Source organism: Gouania willdenowi, chromosome 18, assembly GCF_900634775.1.
Source record: "Gouania willdenowi chromosome 18, fGouWil2.1, whole genome shotgun sequence".
Taxonomy (NCBI): domain Eukaryota; kingdom Metazoa; phylum Chordata; class Actinopteri; order Blenniiformes; family Gobiesocidae; genus Gouania; species Gouania willdenowi.
The window spans coordinates 8,062,127-8,077,802 of record NC_041061.1 but is presented as its reverse complement, the minus strand read 5'-3'; the positions used below and the strand labels follow the sequence as shown (position 1 = coordinate 8,077,802).

The 15,676-nt window shown below is 38.9% G+C and overlaps 2 protein-coding genes across 2 annotated transcripts; one reads left to right on the top strand and one right to left on the bottom strand.

Annotated features, from left to right (window-relative positions):
- The first annotated feature begins 23 nt into the window (after positions 1-23).
- Positions 24-6,518, top strand: LOC114480269 (uncharacterized). Its single transcript, XM_028474249.1, has 8 exons — positions 24-148; positions 312-383; positions 1,513-1,584; positions 1,667-1,839; positions 2,144-2,207; positions 3,149-3,314; positions 4,376-4,573; positions 5,900-6,518. Exons 1-8 carry the CDS (start codon positions 140-142, stop codon positions 5,995-5,997), a joined length of 852 nt encoding a protein of 283 aa, XP_028330050.1. The 5' UTR covers positions 24-139; the 3' UTR covers positions 5,998-6,518.
- Positions 6,519-7,467: 949 nt separating this feature from the next.
- Positions 7,468-13,171, bottom strand: LOC114480272 (uncharacterized). The gene is made up of 3 exons (XM_028474252.1): positions 12,971-13,171; positions 9,855-10,576; positions 7,468-8,442 (listed from the first exon to the last, which is right to left on the bottom strand). The coding sequence occupies exons 2-3, from the start codon at positions 10,450-10,452 to the stop codon at positions 8,357-8,359; spliced, it is 684 nt and encodes a 227-aa protein (XP_028330053.1). The 5' UTR covers positions 10,453-10,576; positions 12,971-13,171; the 3' UTR covers positions 7,468-8,356.
- Positions 13,172-15,676: the final 2,505 nt, after the last annotated feature.

Below are 15,676 nucleotides of genomic sequence, written 5' to 3'. Positions count from 1 at the left end.
GTAGGTGTGACCACTAGGGGCTGCTCTTCCTCTACATAGAAAGGAAACACCCAGCAGGAGAATCACACGGAGGCTTTGTTGATGTGTTGGTGGCTCCATTAAAACCTGTGAGGGACATCGCTTTGTAATCTGATGTAAAATGAGCAGTGTAAGTGTTGTTGTGCTATTATTATTATTATATTTAATCCAGCTCTTGTTGTTTATATGGCTGATGCTGGAGGCAGGAGGAGGTCTTTTTGCATCTGTTGCTAGGATACGGGACAGGGAGGATGATGTTGACGACGTATTTTGTTTATTTCGTGTTTTCTCAGAGAAAAGAGCGAGAACAGAAGAGGAAACTACAGCACTTTCTAAATGACCTGGCTTTACTGGGATCCCTACAGGTTTGCAAATCAACTCTGGTCAGAAACCAGTAGGGAAGGACCATTATACGTATCTGTTATATCTTTATTACTGTTTCTCTCTTTGTATTACCTTTTTTTCCTTTCTTTTACCCCATTTTATTTGAAATATCATTATTTAATGAGGGGTTTGTGAGACACTGGGAGGGGGTCGCCAGATGCCTTCAAGAAACTACGAATATTTTCTGAACAATTTGACCCCAATTTTTGCTCTTTTTTTTCCCCCTTTTTCTGTAACTACACCAAACTTATTTTCATCACTTTTTCTTGCTATATTTTTGGTCCTTTTAATGCATTTTTGCTACATTAGTCCCATTTCTGCCACTTCTCCAGCCTTTTCTGCACATTTCTTCCCACTTTTAGGACATTTCCAGAACTTATAAACCCTTTCCACCACTTTGCCCACCGAATGTTTCATATGTTGACCCATTGTTGTCACTTTTTCACCATATTTCATGCTTATTTTTGTCAATTTAACCACATTAACCATATGTCATGCCCACCATCTGTCCGTTTAAACTAATTGTTACAATATTGACACTTTGAACCTTTTTACCACTTTTTCTGTCCATTTTTGCCCACTCTAATTTGCAAATTTTAACCAATTTCTGTGGTTTTTAAAATCGCCATTTCATTACCTTTTCCAATATTTTTGCTCACTTTTAACCTGAAAAGGTTGAGAACCACTGGTTTAATTAATAATTTATTAGCTTATACAAAATTCCAATTGTATATAATCATTTTTGATCTAATCATTGTTTTGTTTCACATTTGAACCACTTTTCAAAATCTGCTTTCTGTAATTTTTCTCCAACATTAGAAATATATTTTGTCTCCCATAAAATAATTTGGCTCTTGTTGCATTCAAAACATTTCCTCCTTCAAACAAGCTGATATACATATTTTATCCCAATTTCTGTGTTGATGTACATTCATAGCTTTACTTTGTCTTTTTTTTTTTTTTTTTTTTTTTTTTGCCATTTTGCATCTTTTTGTGATATTCTGTGACTTTGTTTAGCTATTCTGTGAAGTTGTTGTGCTTTTTATGGGTTGTTTTGATCATATTTTAATCGTCAAGAGTGTTTTACTACTTTTTTTTTCATTTTTGCAGGGTTTCCGATACTTCCAGCCATGGCTGAGAGGGAAAGAAGAGCTGCTGCTGACTGTTGTTAATCAGGATCAGGTTGGTTTTGTTGTCCATGTAGAAGACACACACACACACACACACACACACACACAGCTAATGTCTACCCTGTGACCTGCAGGGTTGCAGGTCCCCAGGCTTCCTGGTGTCCCGAGCCTCCACCATCAGCTCATGGAACAGCAGTGATGATGTTTCCTCCAGCAGCAGCTCACTGTGCCTGGACAGTAGGACCAACTCTCCTCCTCCTCCTCCTGGGGAACCTCAGATGGAAATGAGACCACGAGAGGCCACTAGGTGACTGTAGCAGAGAAAATGAACTTGTTCCTCCTTTTATTGCAGTGTTTTTTCATTTATTTATTTTTGCAGAAATATAAAAAAAAAATAATCCTGGGATTTTATTTTGAAGAGGCTTTGATAGTGCAGTATAGTGCCATATGTTCCTACTTTTACCAGTAGGAGGCAGTAACTTACCACTTTTTTTTTTTTTTTTTTTAAGCACAATGTTTACAAGTATTTGATTTTTTATTTATTTTTTACTTTGATTGTGTAGGTTTGTATTCACTTAGGGTTGACTTTGTTTTGTCGTTCTGTGTTGTAGGGAGGCGAGCGTTGAGGAGCATCTCATTCCAGCCTCTCCAAGTGAAAAAGAGATAGCAGTACCTGTGAGTTCCTCCTCAGATCTACACCACAAGCTTTATTTCATGTTGACTGTGAATATTTCTATATTGGTTTTTTTTTCTCTAAGGCAACTGAACTGATGTGTTTACAAGCGCCATAGTGTTTAGTTCGTATTTGTTCATTTTAAGACAAGGTTTTTTTTATTACCTTAATTTACAGTATCTTAGAAGCAAACCATCAAACTGTATACAATTGCGAGAAAACATCATTTTAAGATAAGAAAATGTGTCTAATATGTATTCAAAAAATAAAAATAGTTGAATGATGAATGTTTGAGAAAAAAAAAACGCAGAAAAATATTATATAGTAGTGTAAAGAATATATACAAGAGTACTTTAAAATTATAGAAACGTAAAAAAAAAAAATGTAAACACATTTATTTAACATTTTAGTGATTGGTTTAAGATTGTTTTTATTGTGGCTTTTGTTTTAAAAATGTGGGATCGTTAATTATGAAGACCTTTCAGTTGTAGAGAATGAAAACAGTGAAAAGAACAGAGATTTATAGATATATCTAAAGTAAAGTACACCCTCTGTAGTTCATCCCCGTTATTTAACAAGTATACCCATAGCTGCAGCCGCGGAACTGTACAAGCGACGCCCCTACAACCACGCCCCCTACTACAAGCCGCGCCCTCGCAAGCAATTTTTCAATGCGCTGAGCCGTTAAAAAATACCCACATGTGCCACGCAAAAACGTCCACATGTGCGACGGTGGCTGGTGAACCAATTAAACCGTGTAACCTTGAATTTAACCAGGAAGTGGAGGCGGTAGTGGTTGAGGTTAGTGGAAAGGTTCATGTCCAGGGGGATCGATAGGGCGCGGTTTGTAGTAGTGGGCGTGGTTGTAGGGGCGTCGCTTGTACAGTTCCGCGGCTGCAGTTAGACCCTTCTCTTATTTTACAGTTTTCTTTCTCCGTTCCAGGAAGTGAACTGCACTCTGTTTTTATTGGCCGGCTACGTCAAATATGGCCGCCCTCACACCTGGATACGCTCCAATCACGAGCGGCTGGTCAACATCTGCGGTACAGATTCGTTGGTGAAGGACACGCCCATGAAGCTCAAGTCAATCAGTGATTGGCAGACACGAGGTAGGGGCGGAGCCTGACAGGATAAGAAGTGAACACTTCCTGGTTGCATTGTGGTTAAACTGGTTGTTGGACACTGGGAAATTGGCACGTAAAAACACTAAGCAATAAAAAATGATCTTTTTTTATATAATTCTATGGTTGATAACTGATGTGCGTATTAGGTCCACATGAAAATAGAAAATGAATCTGAGCACTACGAGATTAAAGTCGTAATATTTTGAGAATAAAGTCGTAATTTTATGAGAATAAAGCCGTATCTTAAAAAACTCCTAAAGGTATAGCGCTCAGAATTCACTGTTGAAGTGTTCGCAACTAACAGAAGTATCAAAATATTGCGACTTTAATCTCATAAAATTACAATTTTACTAAGATACAACTTTATTGTTATAAAATCACAACTTTATTCTTGAAATATTATGACTTTAATCTCTTAAAATTACCATTTCATTAAATACGACTTTATTCTCAAAATATTATGACTTTAATCTCGTAGTAGCCTACCCGGATTTTTTTTTTTTTTTTTTTTACCTGGCCCCAATACGCCGTTACTGATATGACTTTTATAACAAATATAAGAAATGTTTTTCAAAGCTTTTTCAAAAATGTCACGTAAAAAAAAAAATGAACGTGATTTAGAAACAAGCAAAATACAGCATATACCAAAAATTCAAAGTACATTAAAGTGCCTCTCTTAAAAAATATACTGAAATTACTGTTAAATAATAATTATAATTACTTAAAGAATGAATCTGTAATCGTACATTTTTAGACTATCTTCTAAGGTGTCGCATGAGGAGATTTGAAGAAGTTTTCCTCTCCCCTGGGAATCTTAGCAGTAGCTTAGCACATAGCGGCGCTAGGCTATCTTAATAGGGATAAAGGGTAAAGACTTGTTATCAAGTCAATTTATCAGCTGATAAGTAATTTCAATGAGAACTATTGTGCAACTCTGTTAAGGATTCATGTAAGAACTGACAGATGACAGATAGAAATCAAGTTTAGTCCACTTTTCATAACGCTGTGTCACTGTATGTATGTATGTGTTTTTTCTGGTCCCTCAGCTGTCCGTGTATGGGATGTGGTCAGTGAGCTGGTGTGTCTGTGCACCGTCCCCTCTCCCTCCAATCCCTTCGCCTTAGACATGCGTTACATCCAAAGTCTTCCCCTCTCCGAGCGTTTCCTCGTCACAGGAGCTTTGCTTAACTTCCTGGAGACGTACGTGGTCTACGGAAACCGGGACGAGATGCACTATGACAAAGGTGAAACACCGAGATCAGTGGATCCCCAACAACTCTGATTTTCCATGATCGCAGAAAATGCGAAGAAACACAGAATTCACGTTATGAAAAGCAATCTGGACCATTTTCCAAAAAAAAAAAAAAAAATCAGGCCCCATTATGACAATGAAAAACGTCACATGCATGTTTTGCGTCAATATCACACATTTACATGTTATTTTTTCAAGTAAAACGAGCGACTAAATGTCTAGCAAGTCTACTAAATGAACGAATGTTCCGCATTTCGCTGATAATCTCGTTCAAAAGCTTGAAACTTGCGCTACGTATTTATGGCTACGTGAAATTTCACTGAAAATTTAATGGAATCAGTTACACGCTTTGGGCCGAAATCACGCTTTCCCTTGTTATTCATCGCAGAGTGTAGCTAGCTGCGTAGCTAATGGACATTCTTGAGAACGTAACCTTGCATGATTTCAGCGTAACCCTACTTGCTTGCGCAAGTCATCTGAAGCTTATAAATATTAAATACTAATAACATTTGTTGACTATTAAGCCTATTTAGCATGTTTGGTACCTGTTCAGGTAGTTTAATAGCCAGTAAAGTCAGATAAAATATAGAAATAAATTAATATAGAATAAATTAAATTTTTTAGCACTTTTTTTTTTTTTCTAAAGGAAGTTGGGGGAAAAAAGAAAAATCATAAGCAAAGATTTGCTGGCATCTCTGTTATATCGTCCAATGTGCGACTAATCAGTTACGCTCATTTGGTCATGTGACACCTTTGTACAAAGTCAATTAAAGTCAAGACATCAAAGCCTCATCACTGCTTATGGACATCATGACTGTGCAGAGACAAAAAAAAAACTATCCTAGCCCGTGCAGGTGTCACATGACCAATGAGGTCGTAACTGATCGGCTTCACATTGAACAACAAACTGGGATCTATTGCTTTTATCTTCCTTGGCTTCCCAGATGCTGACCCCAGCTTTTTTGCTGATGTTGCATATTTTAAATTCTGAATTTAGATACAATTTTAGTGTTGTATTATTAGTGTTATCGGCAATGCCACCAACAGGTGGTGCTGTTTAGTCACAAAACAGCAGCCCATACTTGACATGGCCAAAAGCATTAACTAGGCTAAGTTGCAAATACATGGTATAAAAGCCTTAGTATTGACCAATAATCAAATGTCACATCTCAATTCAACTTTAATTATCAATTCACCATACCATTAGTTTCTGTTACTGAATTCTAAACCAAATGTTTTGGTGATTGTGTACAACATTCTAGATGCAAATATGATTTTGTGTTGGTTTTGATTGTTTTCATTGTGTCTAACCTTCCAGTTTTAGAGGAAGTGAAGCCTTTAAGGCGTCTCCACGTCCAATCCCTGCTAGAGTTACAGCGCCAACGAGCAACACAGGACTCATCTGAAGAACAGTGACCCAGACTGAGCTCCTCCACTCAGAGGCTACAGGGATTTGTGGTGGTGCATTGTGGGTTATTGTGTAAATTGTGGCGCAACTGGCGACACGGCATTCATGTGTCTCAGATGTTCGATGGAATGTAAAAACAGGAATATAAAAAAAAAAATAAAAAAAACAGGGAAAACGGTTATATGGTGATTTCTCTCTAATCCCAGGACCTTGGAATATTTTGCCCTGTTGACCCACCAACACACACACACACACGTGTGTAAAGCCAAGAATAGCATTTTCTCTCAGCCATAACACTCATTAATCATGCAGTAGGAGTTAAGTCAATATTTGGTCCTTAGAGCAGTGGTTCTCAACCTTTTCAGCCCACGACCCCCAAGATAGGTGCAAGAGACTAGGGACCCCCTACCAGAAATAACCACATAAAGTGGTTAAAAGTTGAAAATTAGAGTGGCCAAAAACAGACTGGAAAAGTGGTTAAAAAAAGGTAATGTAATTTAAATAGGAAGTTAGTTTAAACTAGCAAATAATGGGCATGACAAATTGTGAACGTGGTCAAATGAACAAAAATAAGCATGAAATATGGTAAAAAGAGGTTAAAAGTGACAATAATGGGTCAACATGTGACCTTAGGTGGGAACAGTGGTGGAAAGGGTTTTTAAGTACCGAAAATGTCTTGAAAGCGGAAAAAAAAAAAATGTGAAAAAGGCATTGAAATTTAATGAAGTGGCAGAAATGGGAGTAAAGCAGCAAAAGGAGAAAAAATATGGCACAAAAAAGGGATGAAAATAGGTTAAAATATGGCAAGTTTGGTGTAGTTTCAGAAAAAGGGTAAAAATAATCAAAAATGGGCTCATTGTTCAAATAATCTTAGTTTCTTAAAAGGTATCTGGCGAACCCCTCAGACTCTCGCGACCATAAGGTTGAGAACCTATGCCATAGGACCGTGGTGTGCAACCTGTGGCTCTTTGACTCTTTTGCAATGGCTCCCTATAGGTTTTAGAGATAAAATATATATTAAAAAAAAAATAAATGAATCATTTCTTACAGAGGGTATTAACAAAATTAATGACTAACTTCAAATAAAATTATGATAAAACCATTGTTAACCTACTTAAACTCTTATGAACTTTCTTTGCGCCTGTTGCTAAGCTTAAGTTTTAAATCCCTAGTAAGATAACTAAAACAAAAAGACTATTCTGGAAGGAAAACACATTTGTGTGCCGTGGGAAAGTCTTATTTAACTGCCAACATGTCAGCTTACTATGTTGCTAAAAATTAGCTTGTGTTGACAAACATTATCGTGTGCGGCCCTTCAAGTACATAACATTTTAACTGTATAGAGTTTTACACACTATCGTCTTCATTGAGAAGATTTTTTTTTTGGCTCCAGAGGGATTTTAATCAAGGTGAGATTAGACAAAACGGCTCCTTTCAGAGTAAAGGTTAGGAGGAACATAAACAATAAGCAGTTTTCAGTGTAAAAATTCTTTTAATTTTCTATAAAATACATATTTAATTAAATATGTACAATAATGTAAAAACATTGATAAAATACATTTAAAAGCAGGCAAATTTAACCTCTTTCCTAAAACGAGGTCTGTGCCATTTGTAGTTAAAACAATACATAGAGTACGAATAGTTTAAAAATAAAAGCTTAAAAAATAAAATAAACTCATTAAAAAAATATTGGTCAGAAAACCCATGGAGTTATTAGTGGGCTCAGGGTGTACCACTAAATCCATCTGTAAACCACAAATCCCAGTCCAACGGTTCCTCTGCAGCAGTTTCTAAGGCTTGGGTGGAACGTCACAGATGGACCTGGGGAGGATATTTAGGGGCTTTGTTGAAAAGCTTCCCTCCCGTTAGGAATGCAGGTGCAACTGCGGCGCTGAATTCCACACACAGGCTCCAACACTGGAGGACACAGTGTTCCCAGTGTTGGGTCGCAGACAAACCGCCGAGTCATGACGAAGGGAGGTTTAGTTTTTCCCTGAACAGTCCATTGCTCAGTTATTTTTCCTGCTGCTGCTGCTGCTTTGTCAAAGCGTAGTCTCGTATTCTGACCTCCATGTAAATTCTCAAAAGCCAAAAATGAATCTTTAAAGTGTTCTGATGTGCACTGCAGACCCTGAAATGACACGAGCTTCATAAAAAAAAATTAAAAAACAAAAAAAACACCTGAAAGCTCCGACTTTTAGACAACTTTTCCAGCTTTACATGAGTTTGTACTCGGCTCAGGATTTATTGGAGCTTTGTGTCTGTTTCTAAACACTTGACATTTGAAATCTCCACAATAACAGCAGTCAGACCTGATAATGAGCCATATTTAAACAGTCCGTCTCCAGCTACATGTGCTCCAGCACCTCAGTTCAGGCTCTCCGCAGAGGATCCTGTCCTGGAGATGGCTCTGAGGGGGCTGCGGGACACCGTGCCCCTCTTCTTCCAGCGAACTGAATGGAAAACATGGATTAGTCAGCGATGGGGTCACAAATGTCTGGTTTCATGCAAGTTTTGGCAGCAGTTTGACACATTTCTACAATAATTTTCAGTGTAAAACTGTTAGCACGTGCCATATCTCGTGCTATGTTATCTTGCAAGATTATAGACTGACCCTTGATCTGAAGCATAGGAATAGGTGATGTGTTTTTTCACACTTAATGTTCATTATGAAAAGGTTATTTGAGCACGTTGGTTAAATGGGCTTTTATTTTGTTAAAAATAAAAAGATAAAGGCTGTGTTGTAAATGTCATACTAACATAACATCAAAATGAGCATGTAGTGTGTACACATTAGATAGTATGAAACGAAGTATGCACAGTGGGCATACTCAGCCGTCCCATGATGCATTGCGAGCGGGATGTAAAAGGGTTCTGGGACCAGCTTCAAGCTAAAAGTCAAACATCCTTTTTTCAGAACAAAAGCATCTCTTCCCGTCTTCCATTAAAATGTTAACGCTTTTGTAAATAGAACTCTTGTTTTGAAGTTAACCGGAAGTTTTGTCAGTAGTGAATGGCGGACAATATGGAATCTCCGAAATGAAATGTATATACGCGAGTTTTATGGATAAATGAGCACATGTTGATATTCTACTTGGTCACTTTCTCACTTAACGTGTTTTCAGAGTGGAGAATCAGATATATTTAGCATTAGTGTTCAGGTTAGTCATAGGTTCTAAATGCATCTTGATAAACTTTGAAGTATACTTTAGTGGGAACGCTCATCATCCTAATCATACTTCTAGTACAGTGCTTCTCAAACGGGGGTACACGATGGCCTTAAAGGGGGTACTTGAGAGAGTGAGAAAATGGAAAATTAACAAATTATAGCATTAAACTATGGGGTTTTATTTTAGTTAAAAAAATAATATTGATGAAAATGCTTTTGGTTAGAATATGAACTGAAAATACAAGAGTAAGTCTTGATCCCACAAAATAATGTTACATTCCATTTTACAAAATAAGCTTCTTTAAAATAACCAAAAAGGTTACTTGGATTCAGAAACAAGAGAAAGGGGTACATAGGCCATAAAACTATGACAATCACTGTTCGAGTATATACTCATTGAGTTTGGAGTGTATAATATGGAGTGTGCCATTTCAAACAGCCAATGTAAACAACTACAAGCTAGAATTGTCAAGATAACATTTAAAAAAGTGCTGAGTTATTAGAAAAACTGACAATGTTTATTTTTTGTTTCAAAGTAAAAACTCATTTACCATAACAGTCTTTGGGGAAAAAAAAGAAAAAAGGTACATATACGTGTTGATCTCCTTTAGTTTTTGTCACGTTGTTAAATAACTCCTTAGTGGCCAAAAAGAAAAAGGTCAACGTAAAGACGACCGTTTGGTACACGAGTCTCACCTTTTCCCAGACTGGTGGGCAGCGTGGAGCTTTTCGTCTTGGCGGTAGAACTGGGCGACTCCTCGCCACGTTTCCCCTTGGCCTCGCCCGGAGGCAGCGTGGCCGAGCCGTCCTGCTGCCAGTCGCTGAGCGCCCGCTGGAACGAGTGCGCCAAGCACGCCGTCATGTCCCTCGCTCGCTCTGCCCGACTGCACCAGAACACCCGACACTGCAGCTGCTGTCCGTGGTGTTTGCAGATGTACAGGAAGACGTTTGGCCGCGTGGCGTCGGCGGCGCAGTACGCAATGTCCTGCAGGTAGGTCTTGGTGAGCTGGCGGCCCGTGCTCAGCTCCTTCACCTCCACGTATCGAGGACGCACCACCAGGGCGTGGTCCTTACTCAGCTTCTTCCCCTTGGCGACGGCGTCCAGCAGGTGGCTGATGGCGTCCTGGGCCTGCTCTCGGTCCAGGGAGAAGATCTTCTCCGTGCCCAGGTAGTGGACTTTGAACAGGGGGTCGCCGTGGGACAGGGACTCAGTGCGGTCACGGCGGAAACGCCGTCGGAATGCGGCGGGGGAGTTTTTGAGGGTCTGCATGAGTTGTAGCGTGCTGAGAGACATGGTGCGGTTCAGGGCCGGTTGATGAGGGGTCTCGACTGAACTGTAGTTGCCCGTGGTTAACGCGTCCACCACCGCAGATGGTCTCCAATAGTCTGTCTTAAACAGTTTAGTACACGGGTGTTATCTGGAAAACAACAGAATGAAAGCAGTGTTAACGGCTCATTTATTTCCAACAGGTTTACAGTGTAAACACTAACCACGAGCTTCTGTTCTGGCTTTTGGTTAAAGTGAGACACTAAAGCAAGGATTCTCAACCTTGGGGTCACAAGACTATATTTTCTGGAGAATTTGAGCTCATCTCTGCTTTTTTTTTTTTTAACCCTTTTTCTGCAACTACACCAAACTTGCCATATTTTAACCTATTTTTATCACTTTTTCTTGCCATGTTTTTGCTTCTTTTAATACATTTTTTCCACTTCTCCATCACATTTAAACACCTTTTCTGCACATCTTTTCCCACTTTCATGACATTTTCAGCCTTTACACCACTCATGTCACATATGTTGACCCATTATTGTCACTTTTAATCTCTTTTCACCATATTTCATGCTTATTTTTGCCAATTGAACCCTTTTTACCACTTTTTCGGTCACTAATTTGCAACTTTTAACCAACCTCTGGTTTTTAAAATTCCATTTCACCACCTTTTGTGTCACTTTTAACTTATTTTATTTTTGATTAAAACAAGGATTTACATCTTTAAGATGACTATATACTATGGTGCAAATAATAAACTTCCTGGATAACAGTGGATATTATTCAAGATCAATAAATAAATGTGTTTATCACAGATTCATAGAACAATGGACCATTGCTGACTACAGATGAACCCTTTATTCCCCCCTTACAGATGGCCTTGTCTCCACATGACTGTTCTTGACCGGGTCCCTGGCACCTTTATTTTGGAGGTCGCGGGTTGAAAACCACTGCACTAAAGGATCTCCCACACACGTCTCCTAAAAACCCAGAGTTTTCACAGTGACACTGCAAACACAAACAGGCTAATCAGCACAACTACTTGAAGGCAAGGGTGGAGAAACAAAAGCTCACCCAACTGGATTGGTTACAAAAAAGTGACGCAGTCGGTGTGAAATATTCATCCACCGCAGACGCTCGCCATTAAATATTCACAGAACTTTCCTTCTCAAAGCAGTGAACCTGTAAGAACTGTGTGGACCAATGACTGAAGTGACCATTGCTACGCTACTTTTGGATACCGCAGTGCAGACTTTTGGTGACCTTGCTAACCTACGCATTATGCAACAACCAATGGCCTCCCATTGTCCCACAGACAGGAACAAGCTGTTCTCCATTGTTTCAGCCTTTATTTTTTCCTCTCGCTCTCCTTTCTCCGACCCATTCTTTCAACATCCTCGCCCTCCTATCAGAAGTCACTCAAGAGCAGAACCACCACCATTGTTTTAGTCAAAGGCCTCGGCAGGAAGCAGCTTTTCGTTTTCCACCCGCTGCTCAATGTTTTGCCTGTAAACAATGGCGTTCCTTTAGTGGTGTGTCACATCACAGAAAAAAGGTCCCTTTTCTGTCAGATTCAAAGTGAGTAAAAGTGTCACAAGTTTCAGAGGCAATGACTGACAGCAAGGGATCAGGTGCAGTCAAAGTACTGTCGATGGATCAGATGAAAGGAATTTACTATAACTACGCACTGCTTTGAACTTTGTTTACACTTCAAGTATGCTTGGGTATGGTTTTGTTTTGTTGTATCTTTATTGCACTATCGTAGTTTACGATGCAACATTATAAAAACACATTTATTTCCCTTAATTTTCCCACGATGGGACCAATAAAAGTCTTGGTTTGGTGATGAAACACTTAATTAGCCATTTGTGTCAATGCAGATTAATACTAAGCATATTTTACTGTGTTTGTGGCTCATGGTGCAACATTTATTATATTTAAATATATATATATATATATTGTTATTTTTTATTTAAAAAAAAAAAAAAAAAAAAAAAAAAATTCTCCTCACAATGAAAAAGATGAATTTAAAAAAAAGTAGCAGAAAGAACTTAAAACATCTGCCCTCTCCAGAAAATTACATTTAACATTACGTCACAAGAAAAATGCATTATTGTATTTTTTCAAAGCATATCGCACCTGAAAGCATTCACCTTTGATTGGTGCTGTAGTTTTATAGCATTTTCCGCTAAGTTGGTGGACAATTTCGAAAATTTAAGCTTGTGTCTGAGATTTAATTTCGTCATCTTAATGCCGAAACGCCTAGCAAAAGATGACAATCCAGTAGGAATGCTGAAAATGTGACAAAGTATCACAAAATTTAAAAAACGCCACGGAAAACTTAAAACCGTACGATTTTTCTAAGGAGTTCGGTGCGAGTAAAACATTTAGGTACAAAAAGCGTTTTTCCCCCCCCCCCCCCCTCATAGAAACAGTTTAGTTTTCACAGCGAACATGCTTTAAAACAACAATAATTACTTAAATAGCTGTTTACGCGTAAAATGTGCTTAATATGTTGTTTTTCTGTGTCTTGTGCTCTTACCTGGTCAAAGCTCCGTGGCTCGAACCCGCTTCAGGTGAAGCATAGCCGGGAACGCGCTGACCCGCACGGCCACAATAAACCGTGTATCCGAGGACAACACATTAAAAACTACTCCGTGCGCGTATACACACTCCTGTCCGTGTGTGAGTGGCTTTATGTGTGTGTGAGGACCACGTTGTGTCTCTACAGCTGAACTGACTGAATGTAATGCAGCGTGGAGTGGGAGGACCCGCTTTATATAGCAGCGGCCGCGCGCTTGTTACCTCGTCAGCGGGCGGGGGCGCGCATCTGAGGGGTGATGGTCCAGGGGGAGGTGTGTGTGTGTGTGTGTGTGTGTGTGTGTGTGTGTGTGTGTGTGTGTGTGTGTGTGTGTGTGTGTGTGTGTGTGTGTGTGTGAACAACAGATATGAACCAACATGTTGGTTTTAGTGCCGCTGCTTGTGTGTCAAACTCGAGGCCCGGGGGCCAAGTGCGGCCCTTCAGAGCAGGGGTGTAAAATGTATTTATTACATTTTATTTCATTTTATTGTATTCATCCATCAATGTTCCTGTTTTCAGGGTCGCACGGTTGATTTAATTTAATTTGAATTTGTTTTTTTTAATTTTTAAATTTATTTCAATTGGAATATTAATGAAAAACTGCAGGGTATGGAAATCAAGTGATTAATTTTAATTTATTTTAAAAACACTGCAATCATGGAATGATGAGCATGTAAAAATTACAAGCCCCCCCCCCCCCCCCCCCCCCCCCCCCCCCCCCCCACACACACACACACACATACATTATACTGGGCAGATTCATTGAATTTGTGAAGTTGGAGGAACTGAAATATCTCTAATTGAGCTATAAAGTCATTAAAGTGATTCCCATTCATGTTTTCTCAACAATTTTAAAGTTTCAATATAAAACCATGACAGATCTTGTCAAAACAATGTACCGCAGCACAAATAAACTGCTTAACGCTTACTTCATAAATATGCACAAAGACAAAAAAGTATTACAACAGGTATGAGCTCTATAACAGCATGCAGCATCAAATACGTTATTTAACTGAACAGGTATAGGCAAACATCATCACACACATAATATAGATCACTATTGTTTGGTTCAAGGTCACTTGTTTTAGGTACACACTTAAACATAAATTAATAAACTAGCGCAAATAATAATAGAAAATGAAGATTTTCAGTACAACTTCTTTTTAATTGCTTGTGTGTGTATAAATTGAAGACGTCGTCAGTATTTGCAGAGATGGACACAAATTGCAGAAACAGATTAAGTTATATGTCAGAATCCCATTCAGAAAGCTTTATCATCATTGTGCCAAATGGTACAACTAACTTTACGTGTGCAACACCTCAAAAGACACACCCACGCATACAATCCCCATCTACAATACAATTATTAAGTTAAAATGAACAAGTAAAACAAGTAAAATGAGTGCTCACGTTCCACATTATCTTTAAAATAATCCATGTATTTGACATCATGTGATAAATGTTATAATCATCGTAACCAGAGCTGGTTCTAGCTTCGTGCAGACGTAAGAGGTTGTTTGGGGGCCAACAGTTTGCGTAGTTTCACATGTTTGTGAAGCAAACACTAAAGCTGAGCATATGAGTATGCAAATTCTAGCTTACTGTTACTGTTACTGTTACTTAATGTTATACTGCTTTATCAAGGGTATGATGGGTACCATTCCCATGAGGATTCAAGGATAATATATTTGTCATTATGTGCATGAACATGTACATAACAAAATAGCTTCACCAAGTTCCCCGTCAAGAATAGTGACAAAAAGAACAGAAATTGAAAAACGAATAAAAATAGAAAAACACCAATAATATAAATAGAATATACACAAAAAAGAATACAAATACACATGAATATACAAAACAACAAAACCTCAAAAGCAGTAGCAGCATGAAACGGATAACTGTCGGATGACGTCCTCAGTTTAAAGCAGAACTAGGTAACTCACTAAGGGTGCTTTCACACATATAGTCCTATGTGACCATGTGAACAGTATGAGGAAGAGAGACAAGTAAAATAAATGAATGATGTGTGAGTAATATGGAAGGGAGTGTGGAAATGTGTGTGTGTGTGTGTTTGTTTGTGTGCCGACAAAGCGGCTCTGAAAATGGATGGATGGATGGATGGATGGATATTTGTGTGTGTGCTGCCTGATGGAGCACTGGGTTGAAATTGTGTGTGTGCGTGCCTGTTGCGCAATCACACATGCTGTCGTCGCGGCCGCAACGACAGTATGTGTGATTGCTGCTGAGCTGTCACTGTTTGGTGTTGCTTCGTTCCTCGGACAAAGGTCTTCTCTGCCTTTTTTTCGCTGGCTCCGCCATGATATTAGTTTGAGAAAAGTGAGGGGCTGGTCCTAATCTAGCATTAGTTTGTACTGGGCTGCCATAAAGCAGTACGTTTTGCCACCGGGTTGGAGGCTGGGAAAGTTGCAAGTGTTGTTTTCTGGCCAGAGACAGCAGGGGGGATGAAAGACACCCCAATCACCCCATAAACACTTGTATTACCCTCACAGGGACTATGAGAATGATTTATTAAAGTGAAAAAGTTATTTAGTTCTGCTTTAAGATAGCGGTTTATCATATTCATATATTCCACACTTATTTGTAAACATCCATCCATCCATTTTCTGGCCTGCTTTCTCCTTTTTTCAGGGTGGAAGGGGTCTGCTA